General features: G+C 42.1%; 1 protein-coding gene across 2 annotated transcripts in view; it reads right to left on the reverse strand.

Moving 5' to 3' along the window:
- Positions 1-361: 361 nt before the first annotated feature.
- arid2 (AT-rich interactive domain 2) overlaps positions 362-26,146 on the reverse strand; it is a 205,205-nt gene continuing 179,420 nt past the window's right edge. For both annotated transcript variants that reach the window (XM_072485064.1, XM_072485063.1), the window contains exons 15-21: positions 22,799-25,617; positions 9,340-9,491; positions 5,842-5,980; positions 5,653-5,741; positions 3,125-3,245; positions 2,918-3,009; positions 362-1,838 (exon numbers count right to left, since the gene is read on the reverse strand). In XM_072485064.1, the coding sequence (XP_072341165.1) occupies positions 1,706-1,838; positions 2,918-3,009; positions 3,125-3,245; positions 5,653-5,741; positions 5,842-5,980; positions 9,340-9,491; positions 22,799-25,617 (3,545 nt within the window). In that variant the 3' untranslated portion in view covers positions 362-1,705. The remainder of the gene's footprint in view (positions 1,839-2,917; positions 3,010-3,124; positions 3,246-5,652; positions 5,742-5,841; positions 5,981-9,339; positions 9,492-22,798; positions 25,618-26,146) is intronic.

Genomic DNA, 26,146 nt, shown 5'->3' on the forward strand with positions numbered 1-26,146 from the left:
TTGTGAAAACTAGCCTGGTTTGTGCTGTTGGTGTAATGTTACACGAACTCTGGAGGTGATGTCTCAGTTCAAGTTTTCCAAATTGGACCGCCATTTTATGTCCAAAAGCAACTTTAAATTTGCACAAAAGTTCACAGGAGCATCTTTGATCAGAAATATAACTGTACCTCAGAGTTAAACTTTCCAAGGTAGGGTAATGTAGAGTCTCATTTAATTTGTTGAACAACCACCAGCATGAAAGCCATTGCTGTTATAAAATGACAGTCACAGCTATATCATCAGTATTGATTATGAACATTGCAAGTTGTGAAACACAATGTGTGCAGTATAACATATGAAATAAAGGAGTGCAAACAAAAACAAATGTCCAGTCTCTTTTATTTAAAACTATAAACAGTCACCAAAGTAATTCAAGTCATCTAATGTAAAACTGTTGTAAGTTTTTACTGCACATTCTACAGACAAAGCAGGAAATGGGAAAGGAGAGTGTTCCTTTGGATGCTAATACATCAGGCAATAGGCAGTTATGAAAGATCACATAACGTGCCATTCAGGACATAACCTAGAGTCATGAAAATATTCTGAACAGGAATGTGATATGGTACAATATTTAAGATGGAAGAACAAACACTAAAATACTGCACTATAATTGGAGTGGAAATAAAACATTATGAATAGCGAAGAAAATATCATACCTGCACCTAATGTAAATATAACACAGGGAGAAAAACCTGTATAAAATTCCTTGTATTTAAACTAATTTACAAATACAAAAAATCCTGTACAAGCACCGCGCTTGTACCGAGTGATACCTTTCAGTGGGTCCAAGTTAGGGTAAACCAAAATACCTTCAATAGTTTTCTTCTACAAAATGACAGGAGATATATTATTCCATACTCTTTCAACCAGCAAATGAGTTCTACAAGGTATATAATACAAAAAAATCAGTTCCACAAAACTGCTTTTGACTTTACAGCATCGGTACCATTGCAGAATTATTTACACAGACTTAAAGAACATTCATCCACTGCAGAGAATATATCACAATTACTTACATTTGACAGGAAACACTAGGAAAAAAAAGTCCTATATCCTAACAATAATGCTAATATGATACCACAAGCTGTGTTTCCAGTGATTGCAGTGGCATGAAAATTGGTTCATTTTATTCACAAATATTTACAATTGATCATGTGATAATAAATAAGTGAAAATATATTGGCTCAAGTATGAAAAAAACAAGCTACTGATTTCACAACAGGAAAGCACATCACCAGAAATAAGCTGCAACCTCTTTGATGGCAGAGATTACATCCAGTGTGTCAATTTCTGTTCTATTAAACCCAGCTTAGTCACTAATTATGAAATATAAAAATGTGCTCATATGGGATACAGGGTAAAAATAGTTAATGCCATTACTCTAACTGTTTAACCTCAGTTTTAGTATTTACTATTTCTCAACTTTAAAAAAAAGGGTACTGGATTTTGAACAGACAGCTGATACTCCTATTAAAAGCTGATCAATAACAGACTCAGTTTGTCTTCAGAATGAAAAGTTTTTGTGCGTCATGGAAAAAAGATTAAAATGAAACTGTGTCTAGAATGGGTGTTTCTTATTAAGACTCGTTCTTTCTTCCGAAATTGGTAAGGGGGTATTTTAGAATACTGTACACACTGGCCACAAACATCATCCCAACGCAACATTTCAGAGTTTATTTTCTGGTTGTTGCAATTGCTCTAGATGCACAAGCTCGAAAAGGCATTTGGCAAGTGTGCTGGAAGCTTCCATGTTACTGAGGGCTAGTACAGACAATTGGCTCTCGTGTCGCTTTAGTAATCTGTGGAAAAAAAGCAAAAGTCCACAGGTTTTAAACCCTTCCCAACATTCTGGCCAAAATTATTCAATTATCAATAAAATGCAATGTTGTTGTGCTCATAAGAAAATCCATGATTGCGTTAGCCTGAAACCCTTTGAATTTAATCATCCAGTCTATACTAATGTTCCCACAGAAAGCTATGGGTCCATATTGAATAGATATCTGTTAAGGTTGCACTTCAGAACTGAAAATATTATCTACAACCTAGTCCCTCACTCTAATTAAATGCAAAGCATTGATGAAAGTCTTCATCTTCAGTCTTTTGCTTGCATCACGTAGTCTTAACTGTTAAGGCTACTGATGCTCTCTATTCACAACATTCTCCAACTTTATTACCAGGGTGGATATATTGAACAATCATATTGTCCATGCTTCCAGACTTATGATATGCCAGGGGAAATGACAAGCCAGGGGAAATGACAAGCTAATCAAAGTGATCTCCCACCCAGGTAATGGTCTTCCCTCAAATCAGAGAGCAATAAATCACATAGCACCACATCATCATGCATGCCAGAGTGGCCTAGATATAAACTACAACTTGTTAATTGCTCTTCTCCCCAGACTACTGAGCCCCTCCCTATACAATTTCTAAACTGCCAAGAATTAAGCTGTGACCCACTCCAAGTATCAATCCTCACTGGCTTTGTCTCCCAGTGACCAAATTCCTTGCCATTTACAAATCCTCTACTGAGTTACATCATCCTAATTTGGAAGCCCTCACCATAATCCCAACCCTCCTATAGTCATCTAGTTCTGGCTTTTAAAGCTCCTCTGCAAGTGTTGCTCACTTTGTGACAGAAACAAGCTTCTATCTCTACCTCCATATTTGTCTCCTAAGGGTCCTCTCCTACTACAGCTCAGTATATTATCTGCTGTGTGAATAGCACCATACAAATGCAAGTTATTGTAACTGTGACTTCACAAGTTCAGGACACCAAATGGCCAGACATCTCTAGTGCTCTATAGAACGCTATCAACTCTTGACTTATTGCCTATAACAGATTTCCACTTAAAAGTGAAGGAACAAAAATTCTTGTTACCTGCGACCACAATCTGAATACTTAGCAACATTTTTCAAAATTAAGGCAGCTGTTAACCGGATGTGTTTTGTTATTGGACCTTCCTTTTCGTCCTGGGAAAAGAAAGGAGAAAATTAAATTGGTGTTGGCAAAGAAAATACACCAGACAGTAGGAAACAAGTTGCTCCAACTGTTTGACTGAAACTGAACCTAATTTATTTAACTCACCATATAGTCTCTAAATACAAGATTCCTTGAGCCTCTTCGCAATGCAACTAGAGCGGCACTAGGATGATTCACAATTGCCTTCTGTGCTTTAGGAGCGGAAGTAGCTCCAGAGGATATCTGTCTGTAGAAATATTGAAAGATTAGCTAGGCCAATGCAAATCACATCAAATATCTGCATTCCCTCCACCCCTCGACAAACAGAAAACTGTTCATGGAGAATGAATTCATTTATTTTGAAAACCAACTTAAAAGAACGTGCATTTGTATAGCCTTTAAGAGGTAAACATCCCAAAGTGCTTCACAGTGGTGTAATTACACTAAAATATGCACTGTGACAAAGGAAGAGATCTTAGGAGGGGTGACCAAAGCTTGAACCAAGAGACAAGGTGGAGAGAGAGCACAGGGTTTTAACAAGGGAATTACAGAGCTTCAGGCCGAGCCAACTGAAGGTATGGCTAACAGTAGTGAAGCAAACAGTGGGTTGAAGTGATTAGGGAAAGGGTTGGGTGTATGACTACAGACAATCCAGAGGTAAGGAATGGCAAGGGTCATGAAAGGATTAAATGATGATTTTTAAATAGCGGCAGCCAATGTAGATCAGTCATATATAGGTTACAGTACAACAGCAGAATACACTGGAAGCTGGTACCTTGATATTGGATAACATATAAATGGGTGGGGTGAGAGAGCAGCCATTGATGGAAATGCTCTGGCTAAATTGGATTGTCAAGAGCGGATTCAAGCAAGGACAATCTTACTGTACTGGACAACGAAGGAAAGGTTTTGGAAGTGGATGTCGTGGATTGACTCAAAAACTGCTGTGAGTTCAACAGCGGTGTGAAGGAATAGTACACCATAATCACAGTATAATCCTACTTTTGTTAGGATCATTTCAGTATTGTGGCAGGGGTGAAAACCTGATCATAGAACTTCAAAGACAGAGCTGTTAGAAGGATGAGCAGAGATTTGGAGGGAGAGGACTATACATTCAAGGACTTCGGAGAAAATGGAGGATTGAGATGGGGCAATAGTGTACACAGACGGATGGTAGGATGATGCTTTTTTGAGATGGTGATTATGTCAGTTTTGGAAGGAAGATTGCCAACATCAGCTTATGGGAAAATGTGAAGTTGTTCATTTTGGAAGGGAGAACAAAAGAACAGAATATTACTTAAATGGAGAAAAATTACAGAAAGCCGAAACTTGGGGGTACTGGTGAACACAACACAGAAAGCTAGCACACAGGTGCAGTAGGTAATCAGGAGTGTTATTTCAATGGGATTGGAGTATATGAGTAGGGAAGTCTTGTGGCAACAGTACAAGGTAGAGACCACATCAGGAGTACTGTGAGCAGTTTTGGTCCCCTTATTTAAGGAAAGATATTATTTCATTGGAGGTGGTTCAAAGAAGAAAGATTGAACGGGTTGGGATCCTACTCATTGGAATTTAGAAGAATGAGAAGTGATCTCATTGAAACATACAAGATTCTTAAAAGGCTTGACAGGGTAAATGCTGAGAGGATGTTTCCCCTCATAAAAGAGTCTTAGACCAGGGGGCACAGTCTCAGAATAAGGGGATGCCCATTGAAGACTAAGATTAGGAGGAATTTCTTCTTTTGTGAGTTTTTGGAATTCCTTGACACAGAGAGCTGTTGGGGCAGAGTCCTTGTGTACATTAGATAAATAGATTCTTGATCTGACGGCGCCAAGGCCCAAGGTTCGATCCCGGGCCACTGTCCGTGTGGAGTTTGCACATCCTCTCCATGTCGGTGTGGGTCTCACCCCCACGCCCAAAGATTTGCAGGGTGTGGGGCTTGGCCATGCTGAATTGCAGAAAAAAATTGGGTATTCCAAATTTAAAAAAAAAAGTAGATTCGTGATTAGTAAGGGAATCAACGGTTATGGGAAAGGGCAGGAAAGTGAAGGTGAGGAATGCTAGATCAGTCATAATCCTATTGAATGGCAGAGAAGGCTCGAGGGCCGAATGACCTACTCCTATTTCATATGCTCGAAGAGCACATATGGTGATCAGGAAGAGAAGTTGAGAATTCCCAATGTTTCAGTAGAAATGGGTCAGGGAGCAGAGATGGGTCTCATGGAAAAGATGCAGTAGAGAGGTAATAAGGAGAGGCAGGGGAAATAAACTGAAGACATAGTTTCAGGGCTAGAACAGGACAACCTTGGATGCAAATTAGCTTGTTAGAGTCATAGATATTTACAGCATGGAAACAGGCCCTTTGGCCCAGCTTGTCCATGCCGCCCAGTTTCTATCACAAAGCTAGTCCCTCTAGTTCCAGACTCCTCTACCTTTGGAAAAAGATGTTGACTATCTAGACAAGGGTAAGATGGGGAAGCAGCAGAGGAGGATGGTTGTTGAACCACTCATTTGTAAAATATCGCCAAGCCTGAACTAACTTCAAAGTGGATTAGCTAAAATGCTATAATTGAGTATCCCAATTACCTGCTTCCAGTAGTGCAAAATATCTACCTATTTCTCATATTTTAAATATTGGTGCTCTTTTCCCTTACTTATTCGAAGTTTGTTGGTTTCCAGTTTTCATTCGTTCTTCAAGCCTCTTCAGTCCTGTAAGGAGTGCTTCTTCTGTGCAGTGTTTATCCTATTTATAAAATCAAATCAAAGCATCATAATATTACCACACCTTTATAGCCAAAACAAAGAAATAAGCTGCAACTTCACAAACCTTTGCAGTTACATACCTGTAAGTGAGTAATGAAGGAGAATCTCTGCCGGGGAAAATGTTCACAGGCCTCCCACATACATGCCCCTGGATACACACCTTTCCCTCCATGCTCAGTTGCTGCATGGTAGTACACCTGAGATGGGGAATCAAACCACCTGAAATTTGAAAGAAATATATTTTAGTTCCCCAAATTCAATTAGTGTCATTTATTTGTACTCAATAGCTATCTCTTCAATGATGTCAGTTGGGTCCTCCAGCAGACAAGGACCATCAGTTCTGCCCCAACAAAGGGTTCGTCCAACAGCATCTTCCTAAAGCACCACCACTGTCAACATCTCCTTATTTTGTATTTTTCGATTTGAGGTCAATGCCAACATGCCGCAGTTCTGCACAGAAATTCCTTTGTTTTTGTTTGTTTACCCAAAAAATCATGGGTTTACCATTGAAGGAAAATTAGCAACAATTGGATAAAAGACAATTAAAAGACTAAAAATAATTAATAAATGATACAAAAAATGTAATGTATTCCCAAACTCTTAAACAAGAAATAGATGAACTGAGATTGAGGACCTTAAGTTTATCCTATCCAGTCATAATCATAGGCTTTCTTTCCTGTTCCTACACGGTTATCTCTGGAGCTCCAGGGATCTATCCTTGTGCCCCCCCTCCCTATTTCTCATCTTCATGCTACTCACCAACATTGTCCAAAGGCCCAAGTTTCATCTGCATGTTGCTATCTAACTGTACATCACCACCATCTCACTCAAACCCACTGCCACTTGATATGCCACACTGATTGTCTAATGTCCATGTGTAGAAACTTCCTCCAATCAAATATTGGGACGGGTGAAGCCATTGTCTTTGGTCCCCACCACAAACACCATTCCCTATTCACTGACTCCTCTCTTTCTCAGGTCAGTTGCTGAGGCTGAACTAGACTTTTTTTTAAACCATGGCATTCAAGCTGACCCCAATAATAGTTTCCTGACCACGCATTCACTCATTACCAAGATCACCTACTTCCACCTCTGCAACAACACCAATCCCATCTGTTGCTGAAACCCCTCATCGATGCCTTATTTTTTAACCTTTAGTATTGGCTATTTCAACGCTCTCCTGATCAACCTTCCATCTTGCACCCACCTTTCAAAATCTGTTCCCGATTTCAATCTTGCATCAAGTCCCACTATTCACTGACTTACATTAGCTTCTCATCTGGTAACATCCGTTTTAAAATACTCATACTGGTTTTCAAATCTATCCATGGCCTTGCCCCTCCACATCTCCATAAATTTATGGTATCTTGTGCATTCCTGATTTTAGTCGCTTTACCTTTGGCAGTCATGACTTCAACTGCCTGCACCCTTGGATCTGGAATTCCTTCTGTAAGTCTCTTGGGTTCTTTCTCTTTTAAAATGTTCCATAAAATCTACCTCTTTTCAAATGTCATGGGGCTCAGAGTCAACTTTTATTTGATAACAATTCCTGTGTAGCGCACGGGTGCCATTTTGATAATCACTCCTGTGTAGTGCACTGGGACATTTTTTTAAAATATAAAACATTTTATTGAGGTATTTGTGATTTTGTAACAATAACAGAAGAAACAGTGTACATACAAATATAAACATAATGCAAAGGCCGTCTTCCTCCTTCACAGGTCCCACCTTTCTTACACACTAATCTAAACTACCCCCCGCCGCCGCCACCCCCCCCCCCCCCCCCCCTTCCGCCTCTGCTGACAGTTAATTTTCTCTAAAGTCATCGACGAACAGCTGCCACCTCCGGACAAACCCCAACATTGACCCCCTCAGGGCGAACTTGATTTTCTCCAGTCAGAGAAAGCTGGCCAAGTCAGTGAACCAGGTCTCTGACTTTGGGGGCTTCAAGTCCCTCCAAGCTAATGGTATCCGTCTCTGGGCTACCAGGGAGGCAAAGGCCAGAACGTTTGCCTGTTTCTCCTCCTGGATTCCCGGATCTTCCGACACTCTGAAAATTGCCAACTCTGGACTTGGCGCCACCCCTTATTTTTAACACCTTGGACATGACATCCGCAAACCCCTGACAGAATCCCCTAAGCTTCGGGCATGCCCAGAACATATGAACATGGTTTGCTGGTCCTCCTGCACACCTTGCACGCCTGTCTTCTAGCCCAAAGAACCTGTTCATCCAGGCGACTGTCATGTGTGCCCGGTGAATGACCTTAAATTGTAACAGGCCATGGGACATTTTGATAATCACTTTGTGTAGCACACGGGGACATTTTGACAATAAGTCCTGTGTCGTGCATGGGGCCATTTTGATAATCACTCCTGTGTAGCGCATGGGACATTTTAATAATCACTCCTGTGTAGCGCATGGCGATATTTTGATAATCACTCCTGTGTAGCCCACTGGGACATTTTGCATTTATATAGCATCCTTAAAATAGCAAGTTTCAGTTGCAGTGGCACTAAATTTAAAAGTATGACATTCCTTTCTTAAAGGCATTTTTAGCTTTCAGCATACTAGATTTTACACCATATTACATCTGCACAAATTGCTATATAAGCTACTAATGGAATTATACCTAGAATTAGCGTAAAAAATAATTCAGTTTTAAGATCATTACAAAAATCTGATTAGTTGATTTCGGTACACAAGCACAGCTTGCTCAAATTTACATTATGCCCTGTAAATGTATGTGATTCAACTTTACACCTACACATTTGAAAGATTCCAATATCAAGTAAAATAAGATAGACTTGCGCCTTTCACTCTCAAAACCTCCCAAAGCATTGTACAGCCATTAAATATTTTGAAGTCGTCACTATTGCAATGTACATTTCCTAGCATTTCATTCATTTAATTTTCTTTGTAACAAACTATGCTTAATATGTTGTCATAAAAGAACAGTTTTATTTGCTGTCACAAAGATAAAGCAGCCTCCTGATTTGGACCTATCCACATCGTGCTAAAGTGCTTCATTTCATCCTCTGAAAAGAGGAGCACAAATGACAGCATGCACAAAAGGCACAATGTCCTGCTCAGACATGTTATGCCATCCTGTGATTGTACACTGAACAGTTCAGGCAGACGCTTTTGCGCAAGACAATTAGACTGCTTTACTGGAGTGACACCTCCAAGTGGGAGGAATCAACTTAGAACATAAGATAAGCCTCTGAACGACACTGGAAAACTAAAAACGTTAAGTGTTTGAGCTACACTGGGACGCAATAGAGTACAAGGACACAGGAGTTATTTGTAAATTGCCCAATAAGGAAGCACAATTAGCTTAATTAAATTAGCTTAACAAAATTAAAATAATCAACAAGAAGTCACCACAGAACACAGAGTTTTAGAACCTCATAAGCAAACTGACTAGCCATCCCAATTTGGTACTGCACCAAACTGGGAGCATCTCAAAAGTTTTTTTTTTTAAAAATAGAGGAAATCAAAACAATAGGTCTAAAAATTCCAACTCCAATGCACATGCAACTTTTTCAGAATCATTGTTTAAATAGCAAAAGTGATTCACCTTCTACATGCTTGCCACAGGCACATGAAATTCTGTCCTGGTTTTCTTGTTAGCTCGCCATGGTGATGCAATGATAGAACTTGACGTTGAAGAGGCTGAGAACTGATCTGGGCTGCTACTGGTGGTGCTGATGAAACTGCTAAAGGAGCAGACTGTAGGAATATTTATCACATGTAAATCAATATAGACACTCCGTGAAATAAACTGAAAAATATCCATATCCTTGCACATTAATACTGCTGAGATTTGTAGTTACTACTAGCTGCAATTAAGGTTGAATAAAACATCCTTAGCTAAGACGACCAAAGCTTTTTTTGCACTATGGCAATTTAATGATACAAAATTGAAACATTATCTTTGAGTTTGAAGGCATCTGGCCAGATTTTGCTAGTGTAGAGTAATTTAGGGTTACTGCAAGTGCTCAATAATAAGTTACTTCTTTCAGCAAAATGTTGCCCATAACCTGGAGCAATTTATGTACTTGGTAGAAAATAGAGTAAAATTAAGGTGTGGTAGGATATAGTGCATACATTTCATTCACCATTTATTGACCAATATGCACTATCTGCAAAGTAATTTAATATTTTTAAGTGTTACAAGAAATGCCAATGTGTTCTTGCTGGTTACACATCAGGCTACTGAAGGTCACAAGTAGATCTGAATGCAATACTATGTCTAATCTGAAATTGCGTTCAACAAGGTTAGTTAAATATGGTTTTCATTAAGTTTAACCTTAACATTACGGACCACATTGCATGCATACCTTTTTGGAGAACATGGTAAAATGTAGCCATAAAACATGACGAATGTAATCATAAAATACTGCAGCAAATTCCATTTTTCACCATCAATTTAATATTTTCCATTCATTTAAACAAGACAAAAAATACAGCTAATCTCAACTGTGGACAAACTTAACAAAAACACAAAGTACACCTCCATTGACGGAGCAAAGCTTTCCAGTCAGTAGCTGGACAATAGATTTGTAAAAAAAACTGTATTTACAGAGTTTTAAATTTATTTTTGTAATTAAGGGGCAATTTAGCATGGCCAATCCACCTACCCTACATCTTTTGGGTTGTGGGGGTGAGTCCCATGGAGACACGGGGAGAATGTGGAAACCCATGGACAGTGACCCGGGGCTGGGATCTAACCAGTGTCCTCGGCACCTTGTGGCAGCAGTGCTAACCACTGCACCACCATGCCATACAGAGTTAGCTGGTATCAGTAGTGATTATAGTACAGATGATAAACCAAGGAGAGAAAAATTGACCAGATGTTCCATTCCTTAGCACTGTTCAGCCATTCCTGTTGGAAGTGCAGTAATAGAACTTGATTCACTGAAGAGGTTGAAAATTGCTCTGCTGGGTTTATATTGATAATGTTGTTAATACTGTTAAAGGGAAGACTGCAGGATTAATTGTCAAATGTAAGTCATATCGGATGAGTTTGGCTGAGGAAATAGCTCGCTTTGATGACTTCTAAACTTTCCAAACAAGGCAATACAAGACACATTTATGCAACTTGTTCTCACATCTTGACTCTTTAAGACTCAATATCTTTCTAGTGAATCTGCATCAGATCTCCTCCAAGGTTTTGCCTGAGGTGCAGTGTCCAAAAGCTAACGCAAAACCTGAGTCTGACCAAGGCACTGGACAGCTGAAGTAAAACTTCATCAGTTTTGCATTCCAGGCCCCTTGATAACAAATATTCCCATTACTGGTTTGATTATTTTGTACCTGTTTCCTCGCTGTTAGTGATTTGCATACCTGTAGAAACTCTCTTTGCTCCTCCACCATTATTAATCATTTGCTATTAAGAAACTATTCGGATTTAAACTTCCATGGATCTAAATCGGGTGCTTTCACACATCTCCATAGTGAATTTCATTTGTCCAAGTTTTGCCTACTCACTTATTCAGTCTATATTTAGTTGTTACTTTTGTGTCGCAGGGAAAGTAACTGCGCCTCCTTACTTAGAGTCACTTGCAAACATATAAGAGGAACTCTCTCCTCCTTCATCCAAGTCGCCAATATACATGATGATAAATGGAGACCCGAGTACAGATCACTTGTCACAATCTGCCAATCAGAGTACATTCTTTATATCCCTACTCCGACCTTCCAATTCATTATCGATCTCGGTCATAAGGCTCATTAATTTGGTTCTAATTTTTGTTAATAATCTAATGCAGGTAATGTTATCTTACCAAATACCTTTAGTAAATGTTATGTTAGGGGAATATTAAGAACTTGGGTCCATAAAGGGGTTCTGAGATGTAGCAGGCAATTTAGAGGTTAATTTATCCATCAACATAACGTTAGTTGCACATCGATAGCATGGCTCGGTTCTTTTGTATAAATGGGAGTGGGCAATTAACCAAGATAACGATGATTTGTATTTGTTTTATTGCCATGTGTACTGAGGTACAGTGAAAAGTATTGTTCTGCATATAGTCCAGACAGATCATTCCATACATGAAAAGAAAACATAGGACATACATAAATACACAATGTAAATATATAAGCACAGACAACGGGTGAGCATACGGAGTGCAGTAGAGAAGATGTGTGAAAAGATCAGTTCAGTCCATAAGAGAGTCATAAGAGAGTCATAGGTTCAAGTCAGGAAACCCGAGAGAACCTGGTCTGAGGGGCTGGGCAGAAAGCGAGAGAAAAAAAAGAATGCGATTCTGAACAGTTACAGGGGGAGGCTGTGGAAATCGACGAGAGGTGTCATGAAAGTTGACACTGGGGTAGGCTTTGGAAAAGGATTCTGAACAAATGTCCCTAACAGAAGAAAAATTGCTTCATGAATGCAAGTATTGCCTTGGCCTGTCTGTGTTAGCGGCATGGGTGTAGCCTGGTGATTTAAATTGGTGTTAAATGGGAACTAATGTGTTAAGGTTAAGAAACTGTATGTTAGAGTTGAAGTTTAAATATTGTTTTAACAATGTTTGTTTATAAAAATAACCACGCCATATTTCTTATTTTATCTCTCCTGGAATGATCGATCTTTCCGCACCGTCTTAAAATTTTAAAAAATTATGGCATCTAGTCCAGTCTCTTAGCCACTGTTGAAAGCTGACCAGGAATCAGTAACAGAAGCCCAAATAGATATGTCTGTTGTGTTATGCTTCTTCATGTAGCATAAGCTGCTTCCTTGATATATGCTTTGACAAAGGATGGTCCAGACTTTGTAATGAGTTCAATATGTGTATTGAACTATTAACACAGTTCTTAAATAAGTTCGACTCTCCTGCTCATCTAACTGTAGTAACTCAGTCTAACTAAACCAACCTGCTTTAAGCCACGTGCTGGGTGTGATGCTTCTGATCAACCCTGATGTACTCTCTAGTTTTGGTCTGTGGAAAGAGACAGAGCATGTGTGCCCTGTCCTATTATATGGGTTGTGTAATGCCCCCTTGTGGTAATGCCACCTCTGGGTGTCTTGACTGCTCATTGGTTGTGTCCTATTCTAAGTGTTCATTAGCTGCATGTTTGTATATCATGACATCTCCGGTGCTCCCTCTAGTGGTTACTTAGTTGTAGTGTATTTATATTAACCCCTTGTGTGTATACAGTGATGTATATCATCACATCCCCCCCTTTTTTCGTGTTACATATTTTCTGTACTTGGTTAAAGAAAATTGAACAAAATAGGTAGATAAGTGATGACATGTACAAGTCATGATGACAGTGATGATTATACAATACCAAATAATATTTATGAGTCCAAAGTTCATGAATTTATACGGTCGAGTGGCTTTCTTGTTTTGTTATTGAAGTGTCGATGTTGATGTTGTCATTTCCTTGTGAACGACGTCAGTGTCCCTGTGCTTAAGGAACCTAGAAGTCATCAGGAGGTGTTCAAATGGTCAAAACACTTCGTTATCTGATTTGGACTCTTTTTTTTTTCGATGCTTGTGGTAGCGATTCTGTATGTCATCTTTCCTGTCTGACCTGGACTGGTGTCTGTGTTTGCGGTATTGAGGCCGTATGTCAGCTGCCTTGAAAGTTGATCTGCTTGTTTGTAGTGTAGCAAACGTGAATTTGTAAGATGTGTTATCATGCCATGGTATGTCTGTACACCTGCCATTGTCTTGAGCTGTGCTGTCACAGTGTCCTGCATTTGCAGAGTTGTACCATGTCGTAGTTCCAGTGTTCTTGGGTCTGTGTTGTTGTTTTTGTAGCTTTTGTTTTTGTGTTTGTTGTACTCAATGACCATTTCGAGTGGAGAATTCAAGTCCTTCACAAAGTTACTTGTGTCAGTGTCCTTTGTGGCATCTGCCCAAAGTCCAAAGATGTGCAGGTTAGGTGGATTGGCCATGATAAATTGCCCTTAGTGTCCAAAATTGTCCTTAGTGTTGGGTGGGGTTACTGGGTTATGGGGATAGGGTGGAGGTGTTGACCTTGGGTAGGGTGCTCTTTCCAAGAGCCGGTGCAGACTCGATGGGCCGAATGGCCTCCTTCTGCACTGTAAATTCTATGTATATATGCTGTTTCATTGAGCGTTTCGTCTTTGATTCCACGGTGCTCCCCATCTGGGGTCATGTCCGGTTCACTGGAATCATCTTCGGTTTGTTGATGCTCCCCGTCTGGAGTCCAGGTGATTCTGGTTCACCTGAATCATCTCTGGTTTCTTGATGGTCTTCAGTCGGAGTCATTTCAGGTTCACTTGAATCATCTTTGGTTTCTTGATGCTCCTCATCTGGAGTCAAAATGTTCAAGATTTCATTTTCTTGTGGAGGCTCGAGTGGATGAGGTTTGAATTGACGTGGTCGCACTGGACTCGAGTAGTTTCACTTGGATTGTCGAGTGCCTCTGGGCATACGAGCAGAGATCTGTCAGCCTTGCTGTGATGTTGCACATCTTGTATGGGAATTGTGATGCCTTCGTCACTTGTCTCACATACAGTGGGTAGACCTGCAGTGTCTTCTTGTTGGTTATATGAGCTGGGTAGACTGTCAAGAGTCTTCTTCTGGTGGCTCAAGTAATCTGGGTCGACTGTCATAGATAGTCTTTCTGTTGTTCACGTGACCATGGCAGACTTGCATCGTCTGCTGCTGGGTGTTCAGATAAGGTGGATAAACCTTCATGGTCTTGTTCATGCATGGACTGTGCTTTGGAGTCTTGAGTTGCTCCCATTGTGGACTCTGTCAGTGAGCTCGCTGTGGAGTCTTTCATCGCTTTCTGCGTGGAGTCGTGCAGTGGTCTCACTGTGGAGACTTTCATCGCTCTCTGTGCGGAGTCGGGGACACTTTGTGGTGCGTGGACCACTGGTGTGTCGTCAGGCCGCTCTCTGTGGGCTTGTACCGCTCTCTGTCTCTTGGCGTCAGAACAAAGAAATGTACAGCACAGGAACAGGCCCTTCGGCCCTCCAAGCCCGTGCCGACCATGCTGCCCGGCTAAACTATAGTATCCCTCTATTCCCATCCTATTCATGTATTTGTCAAGATGCCCCTTAAATGTCACTATCGTCCCTGCTTCCACCACCTCCTCCGGTAGCAAGTTCCAGGCACCCACTACCCTCTGTATAAAAAAAACTTGCCTTGTACATCTACTCTAAACCTTGCCCCTCTCACCTGAAACCTATGCCCCCTAGTAATTGACCCCTCTACCCTGGGGAAAAGCCTCTGACTATCCACTCTGTCTATGCCCCTCATAATTTTGTAGACCTCTATCAGGTCGCCCCTCAACCTCCTTCGTTCCAGTGAGAACAAACCAAGTTTATTCAACCGCTCCTCATAGCTAATGCCCTCCATACCAGGCAACATTCTGGTAAATCTCTTCTGCACCCTCTCTAAAGCTGCCACATCCTTCTGGCAGTGTGGCGACCAGAATTGAACACTATACTCCAAGTGTGGCCTAACTAAGGTTCTATACAGCTGCAACATGACTTGCCAATTCTTATACTCAATGCCCCGGCCAATGAAGGCAAGCATGCCGTATGCCTTCTTGACTACCTTCTCCACCTGTCTTGCCCCTTTCAGTGACCTGTGGACCTGTGCACCTAGATCACTCTGACTTTCAATACTCTTGAGGGTTCTACCATTCACTGTATATTCCCTACCTGCATTAGACCTTCCAAAATGCATTACCTCACATTTGTCCGGATTAAACTCCATCTGCCATCTCTGAGCCCAAGTCTCCAAACAATCCAAATCCTGCTGTATCCTCTGACAGTCCTCATCGCTGTCCGCAATTCCACTAACCTTTGTGTCGTCTGCAAACTTACTAATCAGACCAGTTACATTTTCCCCCAAATCATTTATATACAGCAAAGGTCCCAGCACTGATCCCTGCGGACACCACTGGTCACAGCCCTCCAATTAGAAAAGCATCCTTCCATTGCTACTCTCTGCCTTCTATGATCTACCGTACGAAGTCTGACAACACCAGGTTAAAGTCCAACAGGTTTGTTTCGATGTCACTAGCTTTCGGAGCGCTGCTCCTTCCTCAGGTGAATGAAGAGGTCTGTTCCAGAAACACATATATAGACAAATTCAAAGATGCCAAACAATGCTAGGAATGCGAGCATTAGCAGGTGATTAAATCTTTACAGATCCAGAGATGGGGTAACCCCAGGTTAAAGGGGTGTGAATTGTACCAAGCCAGGACAGTTGGTAGGATTTCGCAGGCCAGATGGTGGGGGATGAATGTAATGCGACATGAATCCCAGGTCCCGGTTGAGGCCGCACTCATGTGTGCGGAACTTGGCTATAAGTTTCTGCTCGGCGATTCTGCGTTGTCGCGGGTCCTGAAGGCCGCCTTGGAGAACGCTTACCCGGAGATCAGAGGCTGAATGCCCTTGACTGAAGTGTTCCCCGACTGGAAGGGAACATTCCTGCCTGGTGATTGTTACGCGATGTCCGTTCATTCGTTGTCGCAGCGCCTGCATGGTCTCGCCAATGTACCACGCTTCGGGACATCCTTTCCTGCAGCGTATGAGGTGGTGGGTGGTGTTCTCACGTGTAATAGTGGTATCCATGTCGATGATCTGGCACGTCTTGCAGAGATTGCCATGACAGGATTGTGTGGTGTCGTGGTCACTGTTCTGAAGACTGGGTAGTTTGCTGCAAACAATGGTTCGTTTGAGGTTGCGCGGTTGTTTGAAGGCAAGTAGTGGGGGTGTGGGGATGACCTTGGCAAGATGTTCATCGCCATCAATGACGTGTTGAAGGCTGTGAAGAAGATGATGACGTAGTTTCTCCGCTCCGGGGAAGTACTGGACGACGAAGGGTATTCTGTCAGTTGTGTCCCATGTTTGTCTTCTGAGGAGGTCGGTCCGGATTTTCGCTGTGGCGCGTTGGAACTGTCGATCGATGAGTCGAGTGCCATATCCCGTTCGTACGAGGGCATCTTTCAACGTCTGTAGATGTCTGTTACGCTCCAGGCAGGAATGTTCCCTTCCAGTCGGGGAACACTTCAGCAGTCAAGGGCATTCAGCCTCTGATCTCCGGGTAAGCGTTCTCCAAGGCGGCCTTCAGGACCCGCGACAACGCAGAATCGCCGAGCAGAAACTTATAGCCAAGTTCCGCACACGAGTGCGGCCTCAACCGGGACCAGGGATTCATGTCGCATTACATTCATCCCCCACCATCTGGCCTGCGAAATCCTACCAACTGTCCTGGCTTGGTACAATTCACACCTCTTTAACCTGGGGTTACCCCATCTCTGGATCTGTAAAGATTTAATCACCTGCTAATGCTCGCATTCCTAGCATTGTTTGGCATCTTTGAATTTGTCTATATATGTGTTTCTGGAACAGACCTCTTCATTCACCTGAGGAAGGAGCAGCGCTCCGAAAGCTAGTGACATCGAAACAAACCTGTTGGACTTTAACCTGGTGTTGTAAGACTTCGTACTGTGCTCACCCCAGTCCAACGCCGGCATCTCCACTTCTATGATCTAGCCAGTTCTGTATCCACCTTGCCAGCTCACCCCTGATCCCTTGTGACTTCACCTTTTGTACTAGTCTACCATGAGGGACCTTGTCAAAGGCCTTACTGAAGTCCATATAGAGAACATCCACTGCCCTACCTGCATCAATCATCTTTGTGACCTCCTCAAAAAACTCTATCAAGTTAGTGAGACACGACCTCCCCTTCACAAAACCATGCTGCCTCTCACTAATACGTCCATTTGCTTCCAAATGGGAGTAGATCCTGTCTCGAAGAATTCTCTCCAGTAATTTCCCTACCATTGAAGTAAGGCTCACCAGCCTGTAGTTCCCTGGATTATCCTTGCTACCCTTCTTAAACAGAGGAACAACATTGGCTATTCTCCATTCCTCCGGGACATCACCTGAAGACAGTGAGGATCCAAAGATTTCTGTCAAGGCCTCAGCAATTTCCTCTCCAGCCTCATTCAGTATTCTGGGGTAGATCCCATCATGCCCTGGGGACTTATCTACCTTAATATTTTTTAAGACGCCCAACACCTCGTCTTTTTGGATCTCAATGTGACCCAGGCTATCTACACACCCTTCTCCAGACTCAACATCTACCAATTTCTTCTCTTTGGTGAATACTGATGCAAAGTATTCATTTAGTACCTCGCCAATTTCCTCTGGCTGCACACATAGATTCCCTTGCCTATCCTTCAGTGGGCCAACCCTTTCCCTGGCTACCCTATTGCTTTTTATGTACGTGTAAAAAGCCTTGGGATTTTCCTTAACCCTATTTGCTAATGACTTTTCGTGACCCCTTCTAGCCCTCCTCACTCCTTGCGTTCCTTCCTACTTTCCTTATATTCCACACAGGCTACGTCTGTTCCCAGCCTTTTAGCCCTGACAAATGCCTCCTTTTTCTTTTTGACGAGGCCTACAATATCTCTCGTTATCCAAGGTTCCCGAAAATTGCTGTATTTATCCTTCTTCCTCACAGGAACATGCCGGTCCTGAATCCCTTTCAACTGACACTTGAAAGCCTCCCACGTCAGATGTTGATTTGCCCTCAAACATCTGCCTCCAATCTAGGTTCTTCAGTTCCCACCTAATATTGTTATAATTAGCCTTCCCCCAATTTAGCACATTCGTCCTAGGACCACTCTTATCCTTGTCCACCAGCACTTTAAAACTTACTGAATTGTGGTCACTGTTCCCGAAATGCTCGCCTACTGAAACTTCTACCACCTGGCCAGGCTCATTCCCCAATACCAGGTCCAGTACCGCCCCTTCCCTCGTTGGACTGTCTACATAGTGTTTTAAGAAGCCCTCCTGGATGCTCCTTACAAACTCCGCCCCGTCTAAGCCCCTGGCACTAAGTGAGTCCCAGTCAATATTGGGGAAGTTGAAGTCTCCCATCACCACAACCCTGTTGTTTTTACTCTTTTCCAAAATCTGTCTACCCATCTGCTCCTCTATCTCCCGCTGGCTGTTGGGAGGCCTGTAGTAAACCCCCAACATTGTGACTGCACCCTTCTTATTCCTGATCTCTCCCCATATAGCCTCACTGCCCTCTGAGGTGTCCTCCCGTAGTACAGCTGTGATATCCTCCCTAACCAGTAGCGCAAATCCGCCACCCCTTTTACAACCCCCTCTATCCCGCCTGAAACATCTAAATCCTGGAACGTTTAGCTGCCAATCCTGCCCTTCCCTCAACCAGGTCTCTGTAATGGCAACAACATCATAGTTCCAAATACTAATCCAAGCTCTAAGTTCATCTGCCTTACCCGTAATACTTCTTGCATTAAAACATATGCACTTCAGGCCACCAGACCCGCTGTGTTCAGCAACTTCTCCCTGTCTGCTCTGCCTCAGAGCCACACTGTCCCTATTCCCTAGTTCTCCCTCAATGCTCTCACCTTCTGACCTATTGCTCCCGTGCCCACCCCCCTGCCATACTAGTTTAAACCCTCCAGTGTGACACTAGCAAACCTCGCGGCCAGGATATTTATGCCTCTCCAGTTTAGATGCAACCCGTCCTTCTTATATAGGTCACACCTGCCCCGGAAGAGCTCCCAGTGGTCCAGATAATGAAAACCCTCCCTCCTACACCAGCTGTTTAACCACGTGTTTAGCTGCTCTATCTTCCTATTTCTAGCCTCACTGGCACGTGGCACAGGGAGTATTCCCAAGATTACAACCCTAGAGGTCCTGTCTTTTAACTTTCTGCCTAGCTCCCCGAACTCCTGCTGCAGGACCTCATGCCCCTTCCTGCCTATGTCGTTAATACCAATATGTACAATGACCTCTGCCAGGCCGCAGCAGAATCCTGTACTCATGGGTCGGGATGTCGTCTATGCTGAGCTGAGGATCCTCAAATCTGAAGAACCCATCCATGATTGAGTAGGATGCTTCAACGTACAAGTCATCACGTTGTGGCTCAGATTGGTTATGGTGCTCGCTACGTCCAATGATGAAATAATCTTCTGAGTCGTAGTCTTCATGGACCAAATCATCTCTTTGGGCAGTGCTAACTGCTTGTTGCAGGGTTCTGCGGAGGTTATTTTTATCGCCTGGTTGAAGTTCAGGCATTGCTCTGTCTTTCGAGGTGAAAGAATTGTGTTTTGTGGCTTTAAAACTTTCGGCCATTTCCCCTTTAAGTGGGCGTGGTCCGCGGCCTCTGACGTAATGACACCCGTGACGTAAAGTGTAGGAATGGATTGCGCATGCGCAGATCGCTTTTCCTTTACTGTGCGCTCTTTTCGCAACTGTGCATGCGCAGCTTCTCGCGCATGCGCAAAACACTGTTTTGCCGGTTCGTGTCTTCGAGGGAACTGTGCATGTGCGGCTCCTTGTGCAAGATGGCTGCCAATCAAAATTGCCGTTTGCTTCTGTTGCATCCCTACCTCTGCCTCTGCTTCGTGGTGAGTCTCGGCGCCAGTTTTATCGATTTCTTTTGTGTTTACCTCGCAGTAGTTTTCAAACTTGTCCAGGACTGTCTGGAAGTCTTTTTTGTCCTGCCCTTTGGAATATTTGAAGGAGTTGCAGATCTCTGTTGCATGCTCACCCGCAATGGTGAGTATAAGAGCTATCTTTTTAGCATCGGCCACGCCATTTAGGTCAGCTGCTTCCAGGTAAAGCTGCAATCTCTGCTTGAATGCACGCCAGTTGGCACTAAGATTACCGTGGTACCCGAGTTGTTGAGGAACCAAAATCTCGATCATCTTGCCTGGGTGCTGTTGCTGGTTGTCACGGATCTTGCTGAGTTGAACTAAATAGATTGAACAGGCACTACTGGTACCATGTTGTATTATGCTTCTTCGTGTAGCATAAGCTGCTTCCTTGATGTATGCTTTGACAAAGGAAGGTTCGATTCTCCTGCTAATCTAACTGTAGTAACTCAGTCTAACAAAACCAGTCTGCTCTAAGCTACGTGCTAGGTGTAATGCTTCTGATCAACCTTGATATACTCTCTAGTTGTGGGTCTGTGGAAAGAGACAGAGCATGTGTGCACTGTCCTTTTATATGGGTTGTGTAATGCCCCCTTGTGATATTGCCACCTCTGGGTGTCTTGACTGCTCATTGGTTGTGTCCTATTCCAAGTGTTCATTAGCTGCATGTTTGCATATCATGACATCTCTGGTGCTCCCTCTAGTGGCTACTTAGTTGTAGTGTATTTATATTAACCCCTTGTGTGTATACAGTGATGCATATAACCACAATGTGCATTCCTCTTTCCAGCATAGGACTGACTTAAATGTTCAATTATATTAGTCAAACATGATTTTCTTTTCAGAAATCCATGCAAACTTTTGATCAGCTCAGACTTGTTCAAGTACTCTGTAACTCTGGTGTTAGATTCCAGTAATAACTTCCTAAAATCTGACATTAATGAATGCTTTGATGAATTCATGACAAAGCATCACAACTGCTCAATATCAACTTACACCACCAGGTCTCTGGAGCCTAAAAAAAAAAATCAGTGTAGCAAAGTGATTTTGAAAATTGAAGTTGAAATTGCAATCAAGCTCGGTTTGTTAGTAAAATCTGTAAATCTCTAGACGAGTCAAAATTAACATTGCACCAAACAAGAGAAAACCCAGCCAAGTGCAGAATTGAAATGAACAGTAAAAAGAATATAATCTTCACATATGCGCCTGGATTTTACATGAAACAATAACTCCAATGATCTCTATGGTGGGGATTCCCCTTTTCCCGAACTCAGTTTGAAACAGGTCTAAGGGATCGGTGGGCATTTAGCAAGTGATATTACCAGGAAGGAACATGCACTACTTTTTTCAATTTTAATTAAAATTTTACACAGAGGAAAAATAAATGATTGGACGTACACACAAGATTAAGGTAGAAACTGAAACATAAAACAAATTGTAAAAAAAAAAAATTGAATAATTTCCTTTCATCATAAGAGAGAGAAATTTGACACAAATAGAATTTTTTTTTTTTTTTAATCAAGACAGTGAGACTATTTGGCATAATTAAGAATCAAGGACAGTGTTTAAAAATCCAGTTACACGACATTCAAAAATATGTAAATATTTCAAGCATTTTTACAACAAGACTAAGAATACAAAGTGCAATTTCTCATCAGTTAAGTCATTTCTGCTTGATTTTAGTCTAGGGAACTTCAATGGTGCATCCAATGGGGAAAGAAGATATTCACTGACAGCAGCTTTTGGATTTCCACATGCATGGACTTCAGAGGTTGCTATCAGTTTCAGAGGAGCAATTGCAGCCAATGTTAACAGTTTCTACAGTCATTATTACTGTAAAATCTGGGAAATTGGAGGAAAGTACAAGGAAAATGCAATGACTACTTGCATCCACTTGAAAATTCTTTGAGAAAAATGGGATTAAGACCACACGTACAATGTCAATATTCTAAAAGATTTGCTGGGAAGTGACCTAGCCAGCAGCAGCGTGAAACACTAAATAATTTGCAAGAGTAAAAGAATCTTGGAATGACTGTCAAAAAGAAATGGAAGTACTTCAGACGTTGGATAACTTCTAACAGTTTATATTTAAAGCTGCCAAAATATATTCCCTCGTTAACCCTTGAACAAGCATCTAGTGAACTTGGCAGATTTGTGTGCTAGATTTCTTCTCACTCAAAGATCACGAGTTTAAAATTCTGATAGCAGAAATCTGTAGCTACAGCGTGAAATCAACAATATGGAATGAAAACCAGCTGTGATGTTATTTTCTGAACATCATAATCTGCTTTTCTTCACTTTGAAGTTATTCAATATAAAATGTACAAGATAAAGATCTGGAATCTTTACATCCACAAGTTATCCCAAGCCATGTATTCTTTTTCTACATTTTATAGTAAACAGCAATTTTCTACTTCAGTTAATAAACTGTAAATGTAACAAAATAAATAATGTTAGTGTGAAACCAGTCATCAAACTGCAAAGTACACAAATAAGTCAGACTCTGAAGCAAAATATCAGCACTAAAACAGAAATTTCACCGAGAACTTCCAATCAATTTTATATTCCAATTTTATGCTAGTAAATTAAATAGAAATTAGTTTATTTAATTACTTGCTTACCTGATTAACTATGCCCTGTGGAAGAACAGGCAGGTGTTGATTTTGCAGTGTTACATTGTCCATAGCTACTTTGGCTATAGTACCGGAATCAGATCCTACTGGCACAGCCACCATTGTTGAACTGCAGCCAGCACTGTTAGGGTCACTGATGGTAACAATCCTTACTCCCACTTTATTTGGTATTCCTGATAGGTTATCTTTGCACTCAGCTGACCTTTTTAAAAGCTGACAATCAGTTGAACCATTGGTTGTTGGAGTCTGGTAAAGTTGGACTGAATGTATTGCTACAGGTCCAGGTTGGTGTGGGACTGGAGAGTAATGCACCTGGGGAGTGTTAGAAACTGAAGACTGCACAGAAACAACTGAACTTGGACATTGCTGAAGCTGAGGCACTACTGAACATATGCCTGCTGTTGTAGGTCCGTTGGATAATCCTGAGTTTGTGCCCCTCATTTGCTGGTCAACAGAGCTCGCAACGGCTGTACAGCTAGCACTAGAATTTCCTATTGAAACAGGTCTATTATGCACTTTGGTCAATTGACCACTTTTGGCAGTGTTTTGCTGATTACAGCCCATATTGCCCCATTGCTCCTGTGCAGCGACATCACCATTTTCCACATGATTGGAAGCTTTATGATTTGGAATGTTTTTGCTCAAATGTGAACCATCTCCTTTTTCAAAATCACAGATCCCATTAACCATGGGCATCTTCAAAAGATCTTTTTTATTTTCCTGCATTTCTGTGTGCTCTACATTCAGCTTCCCATTGGTTACATTTTGACTTACTCCTGTCATAGGTCCACTTGAGGCCAGTGTGCACTGGCTGAGCTCAGACTGAGCTATCCCCGAGTTAGATGGAGGTAGATGTGAATTATCGTGTTTTTTTCCATTTACAAGTTTTGTTGTCTCCGTTTCGCCTTCCTTTAAGCCGCCATTTGGTGTAACTCCCTCTGAACAGGAAAGATTTTCCCTAATTTCAATTTTACGTTCATGTAGATGTAAATCTGTTGTATCTTTTGCTTCTTCCTCCTTCTGGCAAATTATTTTGTCACCTGCAAATGCAATTCCAGATTCTGCATTTTTTACCTGTCCGCTCTGTGATGTCAAGATTGGTGGAGATGTTTGCACTTGGAGGCCAAGTCCTGCTTGTGACCCACTGACAGCAATTCCTGCAGGGGCTATGAACTGCGTCCCACTGCCATGACTCCCAGCTGTAGCAGCAAAGGTGGTATTTGGCACAACAGTAATGGTAACCTGGTTGCCAGTTGTTCCCTGGAGAAGAGCAGCTGTGTTACTAGCAGAGATCAACTGACCTGGTAAAATCTGCATATGAGGAATAGGCACTGTCTGCACTGACCCTGGTGAATGGATGGGACCTTGAACAAGCTGCACATTTTGCTGGCCAACTACTAACTGTTGACCTTGGGCTTGGACTCCAAAATTACTTGCCTGATTGTGAGTCACTTGATAGACCACCTGAGGACTAGGAGCTCTAGTATTAGAAGGGAGAGGCATTTGAGGAGCAGGCAATATAAGTTTACCACCTGGAGTAGGGGGTCCTCTTTTTGGAAGAAGTAATTGTTTTATTAAGTTGGACTCCCCAGAAGGAGGTTGACTAGCTCCAGTACCTGTCTGTTGAGACTGAAGTTGCATCTGGAACTGTTTTTGGGGATGTTGTTGCTGCTGTTGCTGCCGTTTCACAGATAGCATCTTACTCACTGTTTGAGGTCCTTGCATCTGAGGAGTGGAAGGTTGAGTAACCAACCCCATTTGCACCTGTGTGTTGTTGACAGGTACAGGAGATGGCGAGGATGAAGGGGTCACATTTGCCTTCCCAGCCAAATGAATAGTTTGGCCAGCTTGAATAGAAGCTGGATTTGTCAACAATATTTGATGAATGGCAGGAGCAAAACTCTGTCCCTGTTGAGCTGGCTGACTAACAATCACACGTACACTTTGCTGGGGTTGTTGTTGCATTATGGTAGACTGAACTTGCTGAGGTGGCATTCCTGCTGGTTTTGGTGCTATATTCTGGAAACACATCCTAGGAGCTGGAGGACTTTGAACACCAGCAATTGCAACCATTTGACCTGTTGAGACTTGAAAGTTTTGCACAGCGGCACCAGGTACAGCGGTAGGACTTGGGGTGGAAGAATACTGCTGAGGTGCCAGTAGAACAGTGTCCTGCTGGTTATTTGTTTTTGGCTGGTGACGTGGTGCCTGTACAGAGTGGGATACTGCACCCGATAATAGCTGTCCTTGGGAAACTGTGACAGTGGTGGCTGGTATACTTTGAACTCTGCCAATTGCTGCATGGCTTTGAGAGACAGTCTGCTGTATCACAGTAACAGTTGTTGTTGAAGCGGTATTCACCTGATTCGAAGATACTGTTGGTATGGACAGCTGGTGACCAGGAACCTGCTGTTGAAAGAAGTGCGGATGGCAAAGCACTTGCTGAGAAGGTGGCATCGTAACTGATGATGGTGTTGTTATCATGGCATGGTTTTGGATCACTGTTCCCTGTGGTATGCTGGTTCCAGTTAATGTATATGGAACAGAAACCGTAGAATGACTGCTAAAAGGTGGAGACTGGACAACTGTACACCTCACTGCTTCACTACTGATTGGAGTTCTGCCTTGTACAAAAGTTACTGCAGCATTTTGGTCTGGTTGTGCCAGGCCAGTTTGGTCTTGTGGCATCTTGGTAACATTCTGTGCTGGAACACTTGGTTGAAAAGCATAGATGATTTGAGATCCTGGCTGACCAGTAGAAAGGTTACCGATAGGCATCTTTTGGAAGTGGCTTACCACGGTCTGTGCTGAAATCAGAAAAAAAATCAGCACAATGTACACAACTGTGGTCCTTGCAGCAAATTCTCAACTTTCAGCAGGGCCTTTACAGATTACAATCCTTTCATAATTGGGTTTAGTTTATTCAAGAATAACACTGCTTCATTATTTTCAGTATAGACAAAACATGTAACACCAGAGAGCAGAGATTCACTGAGAACAAGATCTTCCTTCAAAATGCTATATTTTCTAAAGTTACATATCATAGAATGTTTACCATTCACCCGTACCATCCAATGCCCCACATTAACCAGTTCCTACATCACAATGCAGAGGCATGAAATGCGTTACGGATAAATGCTATCCCAAAGGCGACCATAGATTTATTTACTGGGACTTTCAAAGAGAAACAATAATGATGCATTTAGCTAATTATATTATACAAAAAGTGCTTCAGCCATAAATAAGCATTTTGTTAACATCCTATGAAACCTGCAAAAATCTAAATTCTTAACTATTTTTTTCTGAACATGATATCTCAATCTAACCAATGGGCTT

Source organism: Scyliorhinus torazame, chromosome 19 (genome assembly GCF_047496885.1).
Source record: "Scyliorhinus torazame isolate Kashiwa2021f chromosome 19, sScyTor2.1, whole genome shotgun sequence".
NCBI lineage: Eukaryota > Metazoa > Chordata > Chondrichthyes > Carcharhiniformes > Scyliorhinidae > Scyliorhinus > Scyliorhinus torazame.